The 18,366-nt window shown below is 36.1% G+C and overlaps 1 protein-coding gene across 1 annotated transcript in view; it reads left to right on the plus strand.

The window, feature by feature from the left end:
• Positions 1 to 10,831, plus strand: part of LOC128239462 (uncharacterized) — a 41,206-nt gene extending 30,375 nt beyond the window's left edge. Inside the window, exons 15-21 of the mRNA XM_052956107.1 lie at positions 937 to 1,136; positions 1,785 to 1,911; positions 2,375 to 2,440; positions 2,953 to 3,037; positions 4,273 to 4,477; positions 8,134 to 8,269; positions 10,127 to 10,831. Of these exons, the coding sequence (XP_052812067.1) occupies positions 937 to 1,136; positions 1,785 to 1,911; positions 2,375 to 2,440; positions 2,953 to 3,037; positions 4,273 to 4,477; positions 8,134 to 8,269; positions 10,127 to 10,272 (965 nt within the window). The 3' untranslated portion in view covers positions 10,273 to 10,831. The remainder of the gene's footprint in view (positions 1 to 936; positions 1,137 to 1,784; positions 1,912 to 2,374; positions 2,441 to 2,952; positions 3,038 to 4,272; positions 4,478 to 8,133; positions 8,270 to 10,126) is intronic.
• Positions 10,832 to 18,366: the final 7,535 nt, after the last annotated feature.

The following is an 18,366-nucleotide window of genomic DNA, read 5'->3' on the forward strand; positions in this document are numbered from 1 at the left end:
TAACCTCACTGAACAATAGACTACGCTCAGTATAATGTCCAGGCTGAACAATAGACTACGCTCAGTATAATGTCCAGGCTGAACAATAGACTACGACCAGTATAATGTCCAGGCTGAACAATAGACTACGCTCAGTATAATGTCCAGGCTGAACAATAGACTACGTTCAGTAAAATGTCCAGATGTAACACTTCAATTCATTTTTATATCGTTTACTATATAAATGTATACTGCGTTAACTACTGGAATCCAGCTTAGCTTAACGTCGTGTTATAACCACTATTTAATCAAATAAAAAATAAGATAACATCAACTGTTTCCCGTTTAGTACATATGTACAATAGCGCAGTCGACACCAGTGTCCGATTTCCGAATTCTGATTTAAGATTAAGAGCTTATAAATAAAGTAACTGTTAAAGGTAAAATGCTTCTGGTGACGTTCTCGTACCCTAGACAGCATAAATTCTAGCTTGAATCTACATACTAGGGGTGTATTATAAAGAGTGAAAGTGGTCTAGTGGTATAGATAGCCGCTTATCACCCAAGAGTTGGTGGGTTCGATCCCACGTGTGGAACTTTTTCACGGCCTCTTAAAAACAAACACGAGAGTGTTTCTATAAGCTTACAGCTTTCGTCACAAATGAGCTAAAAGAAATTAGTATAATTACAAACTATAGGGCGACTGAATTTTACCCACGCACAGTCAATTCTTTTAAAAAAAACATCTTGTCTTATCCAAGAATGAGTTATCTTTATCTTTGATAAAAACTAACTGCGCTTCGTACCAGACTCTAGCCAACGACCGCTCGAATACTTACACGAAGCTCCACTTCCTGAACTAGCCAAGCGGGTTGTGTTTCCGTACACGTCCATACAGTGCGTTTTGCAAACGTCCTTCAGTTGCGTTGCTAATTTAAAACATTTCATTACTTGTAGGTGAAACTGGGGTACGGTTTGAGTACTTTTTTCTGCTTGACTTTGAGGTGGAGGACACCGATGCGTTTGCCACTGAATCGGGTCTGGTTGAATTTCGATCAAGACGACCTTTCATGTTGATGATTATTGAGAAAGCCGCGGACGGCACAATGAGGCAAGCGTATTCGCCATGGGGTGTTAGGTACCCTACAACGAATCTTGTAAGTGAACTTGGATTATCATGCAATATAATGTTATATAATACAATACAAAACAAAAATGCAATACAACACAATACAATACAATACGATACGATACGATACGTCGCCTTAATATTTCTGACACTGCTTGATGTGTTGTAAGCCGTAAAAGCATTTCCAGGTACTGTGTTGTAACATTTGATCTGGGGTGGTATTTTAAAACATCGTAAGTAAATTATTTTCTTCAAGATTGAACTTAGTTTCTGAAATCATTTTCCTAAATGTTTTGTTGTCAAATTAAAGTGACTCGCTTAAAGTTTGTAAAATGCACTTTTGTAACTACGAAATAAAGTGGGGCAAATCATGAGGAGTGTTAAAACAAGAGTACCAAAAGCTGGAACCTTTCAACAAATGTTGATATTTGCTGAAATATCGTCTTTGAAGACCACACTTTTCATTAGCGTTTATAACGCGATTGAAAACTAATTACGGCTGTGATTGGTTGATTGACATTAACACGTGATGTTATCAAGGTACCTTTAACAGGTCATCACATCATCCTAAATTATTGTTAAAGTCCCGTCGGTCGTGTGGATCAGCCGGATGTTTTCTATTTTGTTCTTGACTTTTCACGATCAATAATGATATTTGTTCCGACATTTATTGTAGTGTACGCCGACTACGAGTGATCACACTTTTTCGCCTGCATTCGGTGCCTCTTTTAGCACAAAACCTGGTGATCTCCTGGATAACGATTGTGACGGTCTCGTCGATGAGGAGCTTAACAATGGAATAAGTATTACTGTGTGCATGTGTGTGTGCGTGTGCGTGCGTGTGCGTTTTTGCGCGTTTGTGCGTGTGCGTGCGAGTGACATAGTCAACAAAAACCAAATCAATGACCTAAAATGGTGTTAACATAGCATAACTTTTAATTATGCAATGAATTTAAGTGAATTATATAAAATATAAATATCACCTTCACATAAAGATACATAGCATGTATAAATATAACTCTCGTACTATTGTTTTATTAGTGGTATGCTGTCATTGGTCAGTGTTCAGGCACATGTGAGAGACCGTAATATGTCCATGAGAAAATACATTGAATTAGTGTGAATACATCGAATAAATACATGCGTGTATGGTTGATTTAAAAATAGTTATACGTTATATCATAATGTTAGTTCATTAAAACCACTTTTGAATTATTTCGTTTAGAAAAGCCGTAGTATTTGATGTTTTGTGGTTGTTGTTTTCAGACGATGATGGTGCAATAAACGGCGACACAAATGTTGACGAAGATTTGGCTTTAGGGGAAATATATGGTAGATCTTTATTCACTTGTTTCGGTTACATATCGAAATATAGCATTTTCTGACAGGCTGTGGTTTAACTAATCGGAATATTTACTAAACTTTTACCATTTTAAAGGTTATGGCATGTTTTATTTACCCCTATGCATTTATGCATGATTTGCTGGATTAACGAACATGTATTTCATTCGAAAAGCATTTTGTTCGTAAAAAAAAACATAGAAAAATTCAAAGTCTTAGTAGTAAGAACAATAATGTGCACAAGGTGGACAACTCCTTTATCTTTCCGAATTTTCCCGACCATATCGAGGAAGTTCTTCAATATTGTCGGAAAACCGACAAAAATATTTCGGAAGGGGACCACATCGTTCCAGCACAAATCATACGATGGTTTGGAAAGATGGTTCTTTTCTTGGTTAATGTATATTGTTTTGATTTTAAGTGTGGAGCTTATAAAACAGTTTAAAAATGTAACAATATCATAGAATAAAAGTGACAATTATGCTTGAACGATCTGATTTTAGAAAGAGGCATCGAAGTCGATAAGTTAGTGTTTGATGTTCTTGGTTCATTTGATTCTTCAAACATGGAGACGGTTATCAGCGGCGGGTAAGTTTTATTAAGGTTTCATAACTATAAAAACGTAAAACAAAAATATTGCAAACACAAAGACATTTACACAGTTTAAGGCGGTACATTACTACCATTTGCGGGTTTGTTTGTCAAATTCACCACTTTAAAAAGCGTCAAAATACCCTCGAAATATGGCAAACGTTTGTTGAAAATGACGGTCATGTGATACGCTAAAACATCCCAGCATGCAATGCGATATTTTGGCGCTCTTTTTGCTCGGGAATTTGTAGCCACGTTGATATTCATTGAAAACGTCATTTATAAAGGCTAATATTTGTTATCTGTACACACATCAGATTATTTTTGTTTCGTTTAATTATTAAGTCAATGGAGTTTAACATTATAATTCATTAACATTAATAGGTTTCTATTGTGCATCAGTCTATATTTTCCGCTTAAAATTAGTTATAGTTAGATGACATGAAGATAATTCTTTATGAATAAAAATGGGCGGAGTGAGCGTAGAAATCGAGTCCTTTTTGTCATTAAGGAATTCCTTCATGTCATCTATATGACTTAGACTAAAACCTCAGTGGTTGATACATTGACTACGCAAAATCTGTGACAGCGAGTTTGTATTGGATGAGTGGCAGTAGGCGGGCATTAAAACACCCGCGAAAGGTGAAATTCATAATGATTTATTTAAATCTAGTACTTGATTCTTGCCTATATGCAATTCCATTGGCTTCAAATGTAGGGTGTATTCTAATGGTTCTTAAAGGAAGAGCGTCGACAGTGTTTAACTTACCACGACTTTCAATGAACAGTCTGACATTGCTGTTTTCAGTCTTCGGACTGCAGGGCAGTTGAAAACAGATTAAACACAAAGAAGACAGGACTGTTAACGTTGTTTTATGTTGTATACTGGGTCGGATGCAGCTTTTTTTTAAATTGAGTAGAGCTGAGTTGGATAAGTGGGTCCGACGGATCTCCCTTCCATAATTAAAAGTTTGCCCTTTTTTCGCCAATGGAATCGCTGTATTGCGTTTAAAATTGGAATACCATTTCCCATATAGTACCAAGATGCCTTAAAATGGAGAGGATAAGTCAGTTATGTTTCCTGTATGCGGTGTATATGATCATCTCGATTACGTACGTAACAAATATGTCGAAGCGCTACAGTTGCAAAGTAGGAACGATAACTTATACGAATCCATATACCTGACTTTATATCTATGTTCAAGATAAACACGTCTTTGTTATTTTTACAGTTGCAATACTGAAGCTGAAATATTCAGCGGCATTGGCACCTTCTCCCACAACACCGATCTGAGTAGTCTGTTTGATGATTACTGGGTGCTGGATTCGGAAACATTTGACGCTTTCAAGATCACGTCAGAGTCGGACGTGTATTTTCAAGTTGAATACGACGTGTGTTATGATGGCGATTTGGAGACAACTTGCGCTAACCCTACGGTAGGATAAATATTCATTAAGATAATGGAAAATACACTAGTTTAATATCCTGTACATGCATTCAAATTTTAACGACAGGGAATCGAAAACGACCACGATTGCATTGAAAGCGCTGACGGAGGCTTTCAATGCTAGTAGGGTTGCATTGAAAACGTCGTTGGAGTATTCATAACGACGACGGTTGCATTGAAAACGCCTACGAGGGCATTCATAACGTCGACGGTTGCATTGAAAACGCCGACGGGGGCAGTCATAACGACGACGGTTGCATTAAAAATGCCGACGGAGGCATTAATAGCGACGTTTGCATTCATTACGACGAAAGATGCATTGAAAACGCCGACAAGGGCATTCATCACGACGACGGATGCATCGAAAACTCCAACGGGGGCATTCATAACGACGACGGTTGCATTAAATACGTCGAGGGGGTCATTCATCACGACGACGGATGCATCGAAAACGCCGACAGGGCAATTACAACGACGACGGTTGCATTGAAAACGCCGACAGAGGCATTCATAACGACGTGGATTGGATTGAAAACGCCGACGGGGGCATTCATTACGACGAAAGATGCATTGAAAACGCCGACAAGGGCATTCATCACGACGACGGATGCATCGAAAACTCCAACGGGGGCATTCATAACGACGACGGTTGCATTAAATACGTCGAGGGGGTCATTCATCACGACGACGGATGCATCGAAAACGCCGACAGGGCAATTACAACGACGACGGTTGCATTGAAAACGCCGACAGAGGCATTCATAACGACGTGGATTGGATTGAAAACGCCGACGGGGGCATTTGGAGCGATGACGGTTCCTTGAAACCGTAATAACAACGATGAATGCATTGAAAACGCCGTCAGAGACATTCATAACGACGACGGTTCATTTAAAACGCCGAAGGGGGCATTTTTAACGATGACAGTTGCATTGAAAATGCCGACGGGGAAATTATAACGACGATGAATGCATTGAAAACGCCGACTAGGGCATTCATAACGACGACGGTTCATTGAAAACGCCGAAGGGGGCATTCATAACGATCACTGTTGCATTGAAAATGCCGACGGGGCAATTATAACGAGGATGAATGCATTGAATACGCCGACGGGGGCATTCATTACGACGACGGTTGCATTGATAACGCCGACGGTGGCATTCATAGCGACGCCGACGAGAATGTAACCGACGATGACCAAAACATTCTTCCAATGTCATTTTTTTTTAGGAAAACACTTTCAACCCTTTGAATCCCTGGCCAGGGCGTTGCCCTGATCCTAACTTCGTTTGATATATTGTTGCGTCTTTTTAAATGAACGTTCACCAATGAAAAAATATGTTGATCCTTTTTCTAATGTCATGTGCATTTATGAAATGTAAACATACCTAATACAATACAACACAATGAAAATGCTGCAACTCATAAATGAGGAAATATAAACGTGATTTCATTGTTTTGTTTTGTATAACACTTGTGCGTAGTGTAACGTGCCGGGGCTAATGGTTATATATCAGACTTTCCTCTTTGGCTATTTGCCAAATAATTTACTTTAATAATTATTTAAAATGATTGGATAGTGAAAATAATAATCGTTCAATCAATGATTAATCAACAACGATTGGAATATTAATTTATCTTCCTTTTTTATATCCCTAGCTTTCCATTTAAAAATGTTCTTAGGGTATTATTTCAATGTAAGGTAAGGAGGTTTGAGTTTATTTCCATGGCTTCTATTGTTAAGGAGGTGATTTTCTATTATTACTCTATGGTTCACAGTTTCATCGATAAAAAAAATATTAGTGATGGGCAATCGGCTTGGATTCTCATAATCGATAAATCGGAGACCCTGATCGATCCGATTAATCGGTTGTAATCGGACAGTATCACAAAAGCATCATTTTCTGATATATATCAATAAGGACCTTAGTTTTCATGTATATTTCATTTCTAATGCTTCAGTCGGAAAACAGATATGATTTCTGGCACATTGAATAAGTCTAAAAATTAATATTCCAAGGTTTATGAAGTAAGGGAACATTTATGGTGAGGTTTACTTAGGTTGACTGTTATTTATAAAATTATACATTGTTGACATTGGCTTTTGGATGATAATTTTCCTCAGTGCGAAGAATAATTTCCCGAGGGTAATTATTCTTCACTAGGGCAATTATCAACTTAAAGCGATGGTCAGCCATGTCTTATCCTGTATAATACATATGTTTTGTCATTTGTCGATGACTTGAACTGGTTCTGAAAATTAAATTGAAAAAGATGAGACATAACAAATTGATTTTGGATGGTATTAGCTATTAAAAATAATGAGTTATCGGAAATGAAAACAGCAAACCTTTTTTTCACGTATTTTCGGAATAAGACGGCAAATATTTCGAACCTTCAAATATTTCTTGTTTTTACATCGAGTGATTTTGACGTTCATTTCAATATGTGAGCACAGCTAGGTTCGATCAAGCCTAGTTTCATAAGAATCTGGGCTTGAATGACTCTAACAATTTCGCTGGAATAATTTGCACTTTACCAGCACCTGGACGACCGATTGCCAGGGTAATCAAATGATTTTGATCGGGGTCGCTGTCTGCCATCAAAAAGCGATTTGAACGCAAAGAAAAACTAAGGGAAAGTACTGTTAAAACTCAAAGTAGCGGTTACATTGTATTAAACTTCCCTAAGTTACTTCTACTAGATTCAAGCAAACTTTTTGTTTCGATTATTCGATTAAGGAACGATGAGGTCGCCGATCGCCGAGTTACGAATGTCTGCCGATATAATCGATTATGGGCGATCATCGGCCCATCACTTATAAATATAGATAGTTCTGTATAAATCCCTAGGAAATTAACATGTATATATGCCGCTAGGACAAATAGTGTTTAGTCCCTATTAGAGACAAAAAATAGATATATTACACCTTGTTTTACCAATTTGGTTTACTTGCAGAAGTCAGCATAAAGATCAATAAAACCCGCTGGTTTGCTGTATTTATATTCACGATATCACGTGACCACATTGGACGGTCCTAACCACTTGGAGTAGTCGATTTTTAACATTAAGTTCCTTACGTCTTTTCCATAGGGGGTCAGCTCATATTTTCATAATTTCAGAAAACAACACTTATATTATAAATCGCTGTTTGCATCAAGATTATTATTATTCAACCATCTTATTTCAATTGACTAACATGTTGTGTAATTAGCTGTTGTTTTCATAGATAAATTCACTAATTCCATACCCATATTAAAATTTAAGCATTGGGAACATATCAAAGATATAGTTGTTTATGAATACTAACTATTTTCTATTTCCTCTTATTCTTTTAAGGTTTATTTGCTAATGAAAAATATTACTTTAAGACGATTGAAAAACAAGAGGTTTTCTAACTATTCAAAACGAAAGTGAAATTATATAACGGCAAAATCCTATGCCTTACTGTAAAAGAAGCAGACAACAGTTTAATGACCTATCACACGGCCAAATTTCGCTACAGTAGTATTAAATAAAACTTTGTATGTAAGATTGTATATTTGAAAGTAGGTAGATAAGACAGGCAACGTTTTGTTTTTTTGAGAACTGTAAATGGTAACACCCTTATTGCAAGTCGTAAATAATGCTGTATGATATTTATAGTGCCGGAAACGTCGGTCATCGGACAGAAAGAAGGAAGGCTCCGGGAGGAGGGCTATAACAAGTTTGAAGTTACATCGGAATGATTCGACTGAAATTAAAGACGCGATTCGAGAGGAAAAGCCGGAATATGAGAAGGGTAAAATTACATATTGTTCAGGCTTAATTAAATGTCAGGCTTCTGGGCTTGTCCCTGTAGTTTCTATGGTTACATCGTTAAATATACATGTATTGAAAGAGACATATGCCACACTATGCCGGGTTTCCAGCGTTCCTACTCTTTCCTACTGATTTTTACTTTTTATAAATGCCTTCTTTTGTCCTACTTCTTCACAATCGCTTCTATTATTTCAACTCTTTTCTGTCCAGTAAGCTCTATTTTCGTTGAATTATATTTTCCGAAGTTACCACATGAGGCAAAAGCGCCTCAAAACCAGCTTGAGTTTGCGTACTCGCTATACAATGTTCAATACCTTTAAACTGTCATCAACAGCTTAATTATATCACAGTTTTAATGAAATAGGTCTAAGACATGTTCGGAACATGTTAGTTGTTTTATAAAATGTTCTTTAAGTGATGTAAATAAATCATACTGTGTATAACTCACTTATATTCATGTTCGAGTTTCGTATTATAAACTACATTCTCCTACTGCTTTGTCAAAATTTCATACCTTTTGCCTAATTTTCAATTGGATTTTGCTAGAAACCTCATCTATGGTAAAAAAAAAAACTATAACCAACAAATATGTTTGCTTACTTTTTTCAACTTAATTTACATTCGATGGAATTTAGACCGTTTCGATATATAGCTATCAAATAAATAAATGCCAGGCAAATTCAAGATAGGAATTTCGTAATAATTTACACTTAACTGAATGGTTTTACCCATGGACCAGATGTGCCGTATTCATAAAGCTTTAGAGTGAAAAAAGTTCAACTTATAAAACCATTACCGAAAAGTGATGAAACTTGGTGTGTAGGTAGTTCATTTGAAGAGCTAGATTGTGATTGCTTTTGAGATGTGTGGGTTCAAGGTAAAGCTCATGGCTACTTAAAATAGAAAAAAAAACGGTTTCCGCCCATTTACTTTTGTAAGGATTGATGAATAGTGATGAAACTTGGTGAGTAGGAAGATTATGTATAGAGCTAGCTTGGAATTTCTTATGAGGAAAATAGTTTCCGCCCCAAAACTTTAGTTACAATTGATAGAAAGTAATAAAGTTTGTCGTGTATGAACATTATGTAAAGAACTAGTTAGAGATTACACTTTTAGGAGTCAAGGTCAAGGTTAAGTAGAAAAAATGGTTTCCGACCAATGAATAAAGGTAGGATTGGAGTGAAGTTAATGAACTTGGTGTATAGGTAGCTTACGTGTTTTTTGGTGTAAACACTTTTGTTAGTTTTCTTGAAATTCAACTTTAGAGCATAATGCATTTAAGTCGAAAAGTTTCACTTAGACGTGTTATGAATACAACCGGAGATGCACATGTTGATCAGGCAGGACAGCTACACTTACAGCTTATATTTTGTGATTTGTGGTGGCTGTACCCCGTACTTCGCAACCAGTGTCGCTATGTACTGTATGATCCTTCTGAGTCGTTGGTTATGTCTCAATGACCCTTGGAAATAGGTGTTAGTGGATTTTGACAGTGTTTTGACGGAATGATTTATATTTTAAACTTTGAAAGTAGTCTGTGGTCAATATGTGGTGTTTTTATTTATGTTTGTGGTGTTTGTATTTATGTCTGTGGTGTTTATATTTATGTTTGTGGTGTTTATACGTTTACAGTCGTTTTGGCCCTTGCTTTGTGCCTCTAAACAGGTATATTTTTATTTTTTCTACTACTTTTTTCATTGTAGTTTTCACTGTATGTTGGATGTAGTTCATCCTTCTGGAGTATCGTCACTCCAGAATATGTTTAATATGGTAACACTTTGTTCGCCTTTTAATTTACTAATATGGGCTACATTATCATATAACTTTAATATTTTAGATGACATCATCTTTGGACATCCCTGCTTCTCAAGTGTTGAATTCTGGACTCGAGTTGGAGGACTATTGGCTATCATTCTGATGGAAGCATCAATAATTGGTGGAATGCTGGCTTATAAACGCCGAGTTTTAAATAGTTTTAAATAAAATGCTCCCATCAATTGACAAACATTCTCCTATTATAAATAATCAGATTTGTGTACTCATTCCAATATCTTAGGCAATTTAGCGACATTGAAATGTTTTGTATTTGTTAACGTTTAGTTTGTCATGTTATTTAAGTGGTATGTTTTATGAAAATCTTATAATGCATGAAAGGTTAATATTGAGACTTCATTTACAATGAGTGAATTCCTTATCAAATTGTCCTTTTAATTGGATAAAACACATCGAAGGATTTTACATACTATTAATCGAGGTCAGGTTTAACAAAATCCGGTAAGTTTTGATGACATTTTAATAAATAATTGATTTATCATTAAAAAGTTCTGCATGTTGAAGTGTTGTTTCTTTGTTTCAACAGCTATTTTGTAAGTTAAAACGAACATACCTTATTTTCAATTTTCTTACATTCGATGGCATTATTGTTTTATTCTACTACCGTTGAAACTCTGTTTAAAAGAAGGCATGCTATTGTGTTCCTGTTTCTCTGTTACAGTTGCGGTAACACAGTGCTAAATAATCTAGTTTTGTCAAATTATGTAAATTAAAAATGCAGGCCACATAAACGCCTATTCGTCATTTTTCCAAAAAGAAGTTGTTCCGTTAGAGCGTAACCCCCTCTCACCGTGCATACCGATTAGCCCTTGATTTAAACAGGGGCAGATCCAGGATTTGGTCTTAGGGGGGGGGGCGTAACTTTTTTGCCATTTGTTGGTTCTGCTCAAGCCTTATAGGACAGCTATTATGACTGTTTTTATTCTTTGTTTTTAAGTTATTGGACATTAAACAGCGTTGGAGCGAGCGAGAGAGAACAGTAAAGTACAAACACGATTTCGTCGATGAATAACTTAAGTGCATATACAAGTATATCTTTATTCTGATAAAGGATCTAGAAGTAGCATACGGCGAGGATATTTTCTGGCATACATATTTATTATCTGCTCTAAATCTAAGTTGATATCTCTATGAATAAACAGATCCTGTCCCATTGTACTTCTGTGAGCGTTTTTGATAAAACTCAAAGATGAATTTGATCTTTCAATACTTGCAGATTTAACTGATGGTAACATCATCAACGTTAGAATTTTCATAATGTTCGGGTACATAAAATGTTCGACTTTTCGTCTTTATTTCCCCAAGTCCGTTTCCAAAGCTGTAGCTCTTGCTGGAATGTTTCCGGCTGCGGCATGTCATCTTGGTAGTGATCTACTAGTGACCTGACGGAGTCTTCCGTTAATTTGTCGATGTTGTTGGGCAACAGACAGAGAGCCAAACATGCTTGACTAGTCATTGTATTAAATCGCATGTCCAGTTGTTGAATAAGTGAATCTACAAAGGGGTTAAAAATGACTCTAATAAAGTACTCTTCGGTATTGTTAGCTGGGACATTATTTCTCTGGGTCTGTCTGCCACACCGTCTGGGCATTTGGAGGCAATCGAGACCTGCTTTCTGTGCTGTTTTAGACGACTCTTGAAATATGATTTCAGCATCGGTATTTCTGGCAGCAGACACAGCTTTTTTGACAGTATTGACCATTTCATATGCCTCAATGATGTCCAGTGTTGAGCCCTGCAGTTTGCTGCTTAACCCAGTTACATATCCGAACATGTGTAAAACTGTCTGGAAGCACATTATAAAGCCCGAGTTAGTGATACGCTCCAAAAGGCCGTACGCATCAGTGGTCGCTTTTGTATCCCAGCCAGTTTCAGTTTGTCCAGTTGCCTCTAGACAGTCCACCATCGGTTCGTACATAGTGTGAAAGTCACGCAAAGTAGAAAAAAATTCTACCCATCTAGTTTCACAAAAAAACATGAAATTTCGATTTTGCAATTTGATCTGAGTTTGCCACATTATAATTGACATCGGCAATGGCTTCCTCTAACCGCCTACTTCGTTTTGGTGAGTATTTGAAAAATAAACCAAGTTGTTAAAGTGTATCAAGCATGAATTGAATTTCCTTAATTTTACAAGATTGGCACAATGCCAGATTAAGATCATGTCTTGAACAGTAATGGTAGTTTGCCTTTGGTGAGATCAACTTAAACTGTGCCGCGCATCCGGCCTGTTTTCCTGACATATTACCAGCCCCATCCATTGTTTGCGACCTACACAATTGAACATCAAGACCAGCGTCCGTCAAGGATTTCACAATTTTATCACATAGGAGGTAGGCGAAGATGTCATCTCCCTTGCTTGATTCGACGGAAATAAACGAAAGAAAATCTGATTCGTTAGCTCCGCCCATTCACCTTCGTTTCTTTCGGTGACATTTACCATATAAGGTATAGGCGAAATCGTCTATCCTTGTAATTCTGAACTTGTCAATTGACTTTTGTAAACCTGGACTTGTTGGACTGCAAATGTTCATTCTACGAATGCGAGTGTCGATTGTAGGATAACAGTTTTACATATGCATGATTCGGCTTTCTATATTAGATCATCATATTGTTAAAGGCAAGTTATACGATCTATGTTTTAGTGAGTTTATACAGGGTCGATCTGACAAATATACATTTTGACTACTATAATGACAAATGACAAATCAATACGGAAAAACTGACGAATAGAAACAACAAATAGCACGTCTACATTGATAAATGTAAGAGTTATTTAGTACGATTAAGAAGCACATTGTGGGAATTACACGTCTGGACTTTTAGCAACGAATAGCCTCCATACAGGACAAGGATCTCCAAAAACCAAATAGGTATTAGTTATCAAATTGAAATTTACACTGTTGTTAATTCACTGATAAAACTCAAAAAGCATGAACAAAATCACGGTCCGTGACCTATTAACCTATTCCTTCGCTACACTCAGTATCAATGAGTGCTTGAAAATGGAACAAACACGGAGCTACCAGGCATCCGACTTAATATAAAAAATAAAAGAATATGAACAAACAACACGGCTCAGATAGACAAATCATCAAAATAAGAATGAGACCTAAAAATAAATAGTCTCTTATTGGTCCACTAAGCCATTGACAAGGCAAAATATATCATATCTCATGATCCTTATCTAAATATAGAATGCCAATCTATTAATAAATTCAACTTTTTTCCTGTTTGGTTCTTAGTTTTCTATTAAAGTCTTATAAATTTGCGAATAAAACGGGAACCAATTGCGCTTCGCTGACTACTGTATATGCCAGTAAATACCAGATCATATTCAATGGCTCACTAGTCACTAATTGTAATATATTACTCGTCTGAATTAATAATTACTTGCAACCAAACCTTTAACGTTTTCACAATCGTTAAAACATATCAAATAAAGTAGAAAGGTAACCACACGAATGCCTGTTGTAACATAAGCTTCCAAATGACACTATGAATACTTGTTCTTAAACGTGTTTTATACGCATGCCGCCGATAAGAGGTATTTCAAATTCTAGCATGAACGTCGACTTCAGTATGTCATGAGTGAATGCCATTCAAGGTTAAACAGGTTCGTGCAGACTATGAACACGCATCCGGATCTGGGATTGAAAAGGACGAAAGTAGACTCATTTCCAATGGAAATACCGCCCTCGACCTCGATTTCAACAACAATATCTGTACTTTTGTTCAGAATTGCATCGATGATTTGAAATTAATGTGGTCATGTAAACTTTCCCCAGTGCCCATTGTTGTATTCCTGACTATATTTCGCGCTCCCTTGTTTCCTATGTATCACCCGTCATCACCTAACTCTTTGTGCTTTCTTTCTCACTCTTCAGACCATTAAATGCATTACTAATTTGCGTTGCAACAACCAATACAGTCTTTGGCAGAACGAAACGGTCGGCTGCAATGGCCTTAATAATTCAGTATCACCCCAACACACTCATGTAGCTTGGATTTTTATGTGAACAAACATAATGATGATATAAACATGAACACTTAATTAATTATGATTCCTTTCTTTTTTATTTCAAATGTTATACATGTACATAACGCGATACACTGATGAAATATCGGGATACACCGCGACACATATTGCGATACGCTGATAAACTATCGTGATACAAAACCCATCCCTAGTACATAATGACTATGTCCAACAGGATGGTGGTTGTAGAATGTATTAGAAAGGCAGGTTATGAAGGGAAGCCCGGCGGGTGTGGGTATAAGGTTTATTAAAAAAACATTAATTAAATGATAAAACCTGATTTTTTGCAATTACATAGCTATCAGACACGTAGTAGAAGATGTACAACAGTATGGCATTGAAGACAATGTGAAAGATTGGATTTATCAATATTTGTCGAGTAGGTCACAAAGAGTTATTGTTGGACAAACGTTTTCTGAAGTTCGCAATGTCAATGCTGGAGTACCTCAAGAGTCTGTACTTGGTCCGCTGCTTTTTCTTATTTATGTTAACGATATTGCCGACTCCCTTGTAAGTACAACGCGACTCTTTGCCGACGATAGCTCTCTAGCCGTTTCTTCGTCATAAACCAGCCATATTGAATCTACATTAAATAGCGATCTTAAAAAGATTTCAAATAGGGCAAAACAATGGCTTGTACAGTTCAATCCCCTTAAGACAGAAGTTATGTTTTTTTACGCTGTGCAATCAGATTCTACCAAATATCGTGTTCGAGGGCAACATGTTGAACTTTTGTTCAAAACCATAAACACTTAGGGCTTTGGTTTACAGCAAATGGAGCATGGCACGAACATATAAGCCAAATTATTAAATCAGTCTCTAAAGTGCTTGGGTCAATGAGATTGTTAAAATATAAACTTGGTAGAAAAACGCTTAATCAAATATACATCTCGTTTATGCGACCTTTGCTTGAATATTCATCTATAGTTTCGGATAATAGTGCCGTCTATGAGAAGGAATGCAATAAGAAGCGGCTAGAATTGTAACTGGGTTAACCCGATCAGTTTCTAATCATAGACTTTTAATTGAAATTGGTTGGATTCCACCAAGTGAGCGCAGGGAAATGCAAAAAATAATTTTCATGTATCGTCAAAAGTTCGGTAGCTTGCCACAGTATCTTCGCGAACAAATACCACAGACAATTGAACAAACAACCAATTATCCGCTTCGAAACAGACATAATTATATCACCATACCTAGCTCTATAGACGTGTAAGTATTTACTCGAAATCAACAATCCCATCTTCCATAGATTTGTGGAACCGGCTTGATGTTCACCTTCGTAACAGAAACACGCTTAATGAATTTAAGGCACGTTTAAAAGATACATACAAAGGCTCAATTGTTCCGAAATATTATCTTGTCGGAGATAGACTTTCAAATATACACCATACAAGAATCAGAAATGCTTGTAGCAACCTTAATGCATATCTCCACATACACTTTCTTCGTGATAATCCTATTTGTGACTGTAGACAAGGCACAGAAGATGTAGAACATTATTTCTTTATATGTAGTAAATACGGCAAAGTACGCGTTTTATTTTTTCGAAATACTCGAATATTTCATCATTTAAGAACATCTAAATTATTATATGGGATAGAAGATAACACAGTCGATGAAAACAGTGTGTTTTTTCTTGAAGTTCTCAAGTACATAAAATTAACGTAACCTTTCTTTTGATATCACCCTCATTCACAATATGAACGGTCTGGGATGTTATAACATTGTATTTTCTTTTGGTGGCAATCAATTCTTTTTTTTTCTCAAAAGTAATTAACGTTTTCTCATTTTTCTAGTTACGTTTAATCATAGATTTAAACGACATTGACGCTATATTGACGTCTGGGAAGGGCTGTAACTAATGTTGTAATAACTTGTAGCCCAACCCATTTGTTCTTTTTGTTTTATTTGATTGTAAATGTACGTGTAAATTGTATGCAAAATAATTATGTTTACAAAAAAGCAATAAAATATGATTAAGTAGAAGATGATCTACATCTTATTATCTGCACTCTCGTGCCATCCATTACATTCCAAACCTTAACGTTAAATTGGCCATACAAGCAAAACAAGTTTACTTGGAATTTTGATTTGATTTGAATTCTTCACTGTTTACATGGCAAACTGTCCAACGACTGTCCCTGTATGTGTAGTTCAGACGCGCATAAACACCACTGGTCGCCATTAATCGATTTGCCACCTAAAAAATGTTGTTAATGAACATTAAAATATGAACCTAAGATGTGTACGCCTGCGTTAGTGTTTCCTTCGTACCGAATAGGTAGAAATCTATGGTATTTTTCCTTCAAAAAAAGTGTGTAAAATACAAAATGCGAGATTATTATACCCTTTTAAGGTGTTAAATTGTCAATAACATAAAAAAAAACAATACCTTGTCGAATTTTGACCAAGGGGCGTAACTCAGTAGTTTGTAAAGCTACCAGACCGATAATCAAATGTAACCAAGATATGATATATTGTAACCTTGTTAAGTAAGAAGTGGATAAATTTCAAGTAATTTAAGTAAGTAAATGGTCATGTCAATATATATACATTCGTACTTGATTTTCTGAACGATATTTTTTTTTTCATTTTGCATGAACCGGTCGACCTTTCGTGACCTTTGTAGGCGGAGTTTTGCAAGAAAGCAACGCTCTGATTGGGCGCTGGTGAATCACCGTCCATAGATATCTTACTACGATCTGCTTTCATCATAAGAATGATATAATGGTATCCCTCATATAAAAGAAGAATAGCTAGCGCTGTTCATGGATATGCAAAATCGCGGCCGAGCGTTCATATTGCATGAACGTACAAAAAATAAGAATCAATCCTTAAATGCTTAGCTTTTGACAAAGAGCCATTACACAGGAGATATGGAATCTATCAGACTAGTTATCAACTTGCACATGATTTTATTTAAATATCAATAGTGTTTTAAGTAATGCTGAGGTTGAAAAAAGTTTAGTTTTACACACAATTCTTACTCAATTATATCACGGATCTGTAGGACCTGTAGGATCTGTAGCGTAGGTCCGTGATAATATTAATGGCAGAGTATTTGTTTTTGCTAAACATGTGCGTAATAACATTGAGAAGGTATGTGCCAAGTCTTATTTCAATATACGTATAGTACCTTTTATAGTCAAAGCAAACTGTTTGCACAACTAGGTAGACATCATGGTTATCACAATGGCATTAATCTGACGTATCAGAATGATTAGTGGCAAGTTCTGAACTGGTTTGGTTTTTCCAACGTTATATTTTGGTTCGTCAAACTCAGATCAGTGTGGCAAGCTGAGTGTATGATTAGACGGGTGCATTAGCTCAATGCTTTTGAAATAGGCCACAAAATTCAACTGAGTTTATGTGTAGTTGAAAACATACGCGAAAGTACCAGATCTCAATAAAATTCAGATTGTGAACCATACCTGGAATAATGTTTTATTTATAAAATAAGTTCATATCCATTCTGAAGTAAGAATGCGTAATAGTTTGCGTATACTTACAGTAACATACTCATCAAACACGGATATGAAAGGGAAAACACCTTTAAACTTGAAAACTCCTGGCAGTTCTCGTTTTGACCTCATTTAAAAGTAAGATACCACAAGGGATGTAACTCAGATATACAATACATAATTGATTAAGTGCAATTTCCATCCTTCTGCACTGCTCTAGCAGTTAAATTAGCTAAATGTTCGAAATATACCCAGTAGCATTTTATGTTAGATAGAAGAACATTTATCCTATGTCATTATCCATTAATATATACCTCGGATTCTGCGAACATATATATTGGGGATCATACTTTAACTTCTTGGTATTTAGCTTGGTCATTTTTCTCTGCATTGCTATGTATGTTTGTGCAAGTTCAAAAAGTATACACCCTTGCTTTTTTAATTTTATGAATAATGAACATTTTAATGGTTCCTTTTTCCATATAGCATTGTTACTATTAATTGGCCTAATATGTAAAAGATTGCTATTATTTATATGAACTATTTTAAAAATCCAATAGATGAAATCATCGCTTAAGCCGTGCAACATTCTCAGTGCTTTGATTTTGATACTGGTCCCAGCTGCGAGGTAGTGCAGAATATTGAAAATCAGATACCCTTTCTTGGCGATTATTTGTCGATATATCTTCGATTTGTTTACAAATAAGAACACAGTGGATTTGAAATTATTCGATTTTGTTT

This window comes from Mya arenaria, chromosome 1 (genome assembly GCF_026914265.1).
Source record: "Mya arenaria isolate MELC-2E11 chromosome 1, ASM2691426v1".
Classification (NCBI taxonomy): Eukaryota; Metazoa; Mollusca; class Bivalvia; order Myida; family Myidae; genus Mya; species Mya arenaria.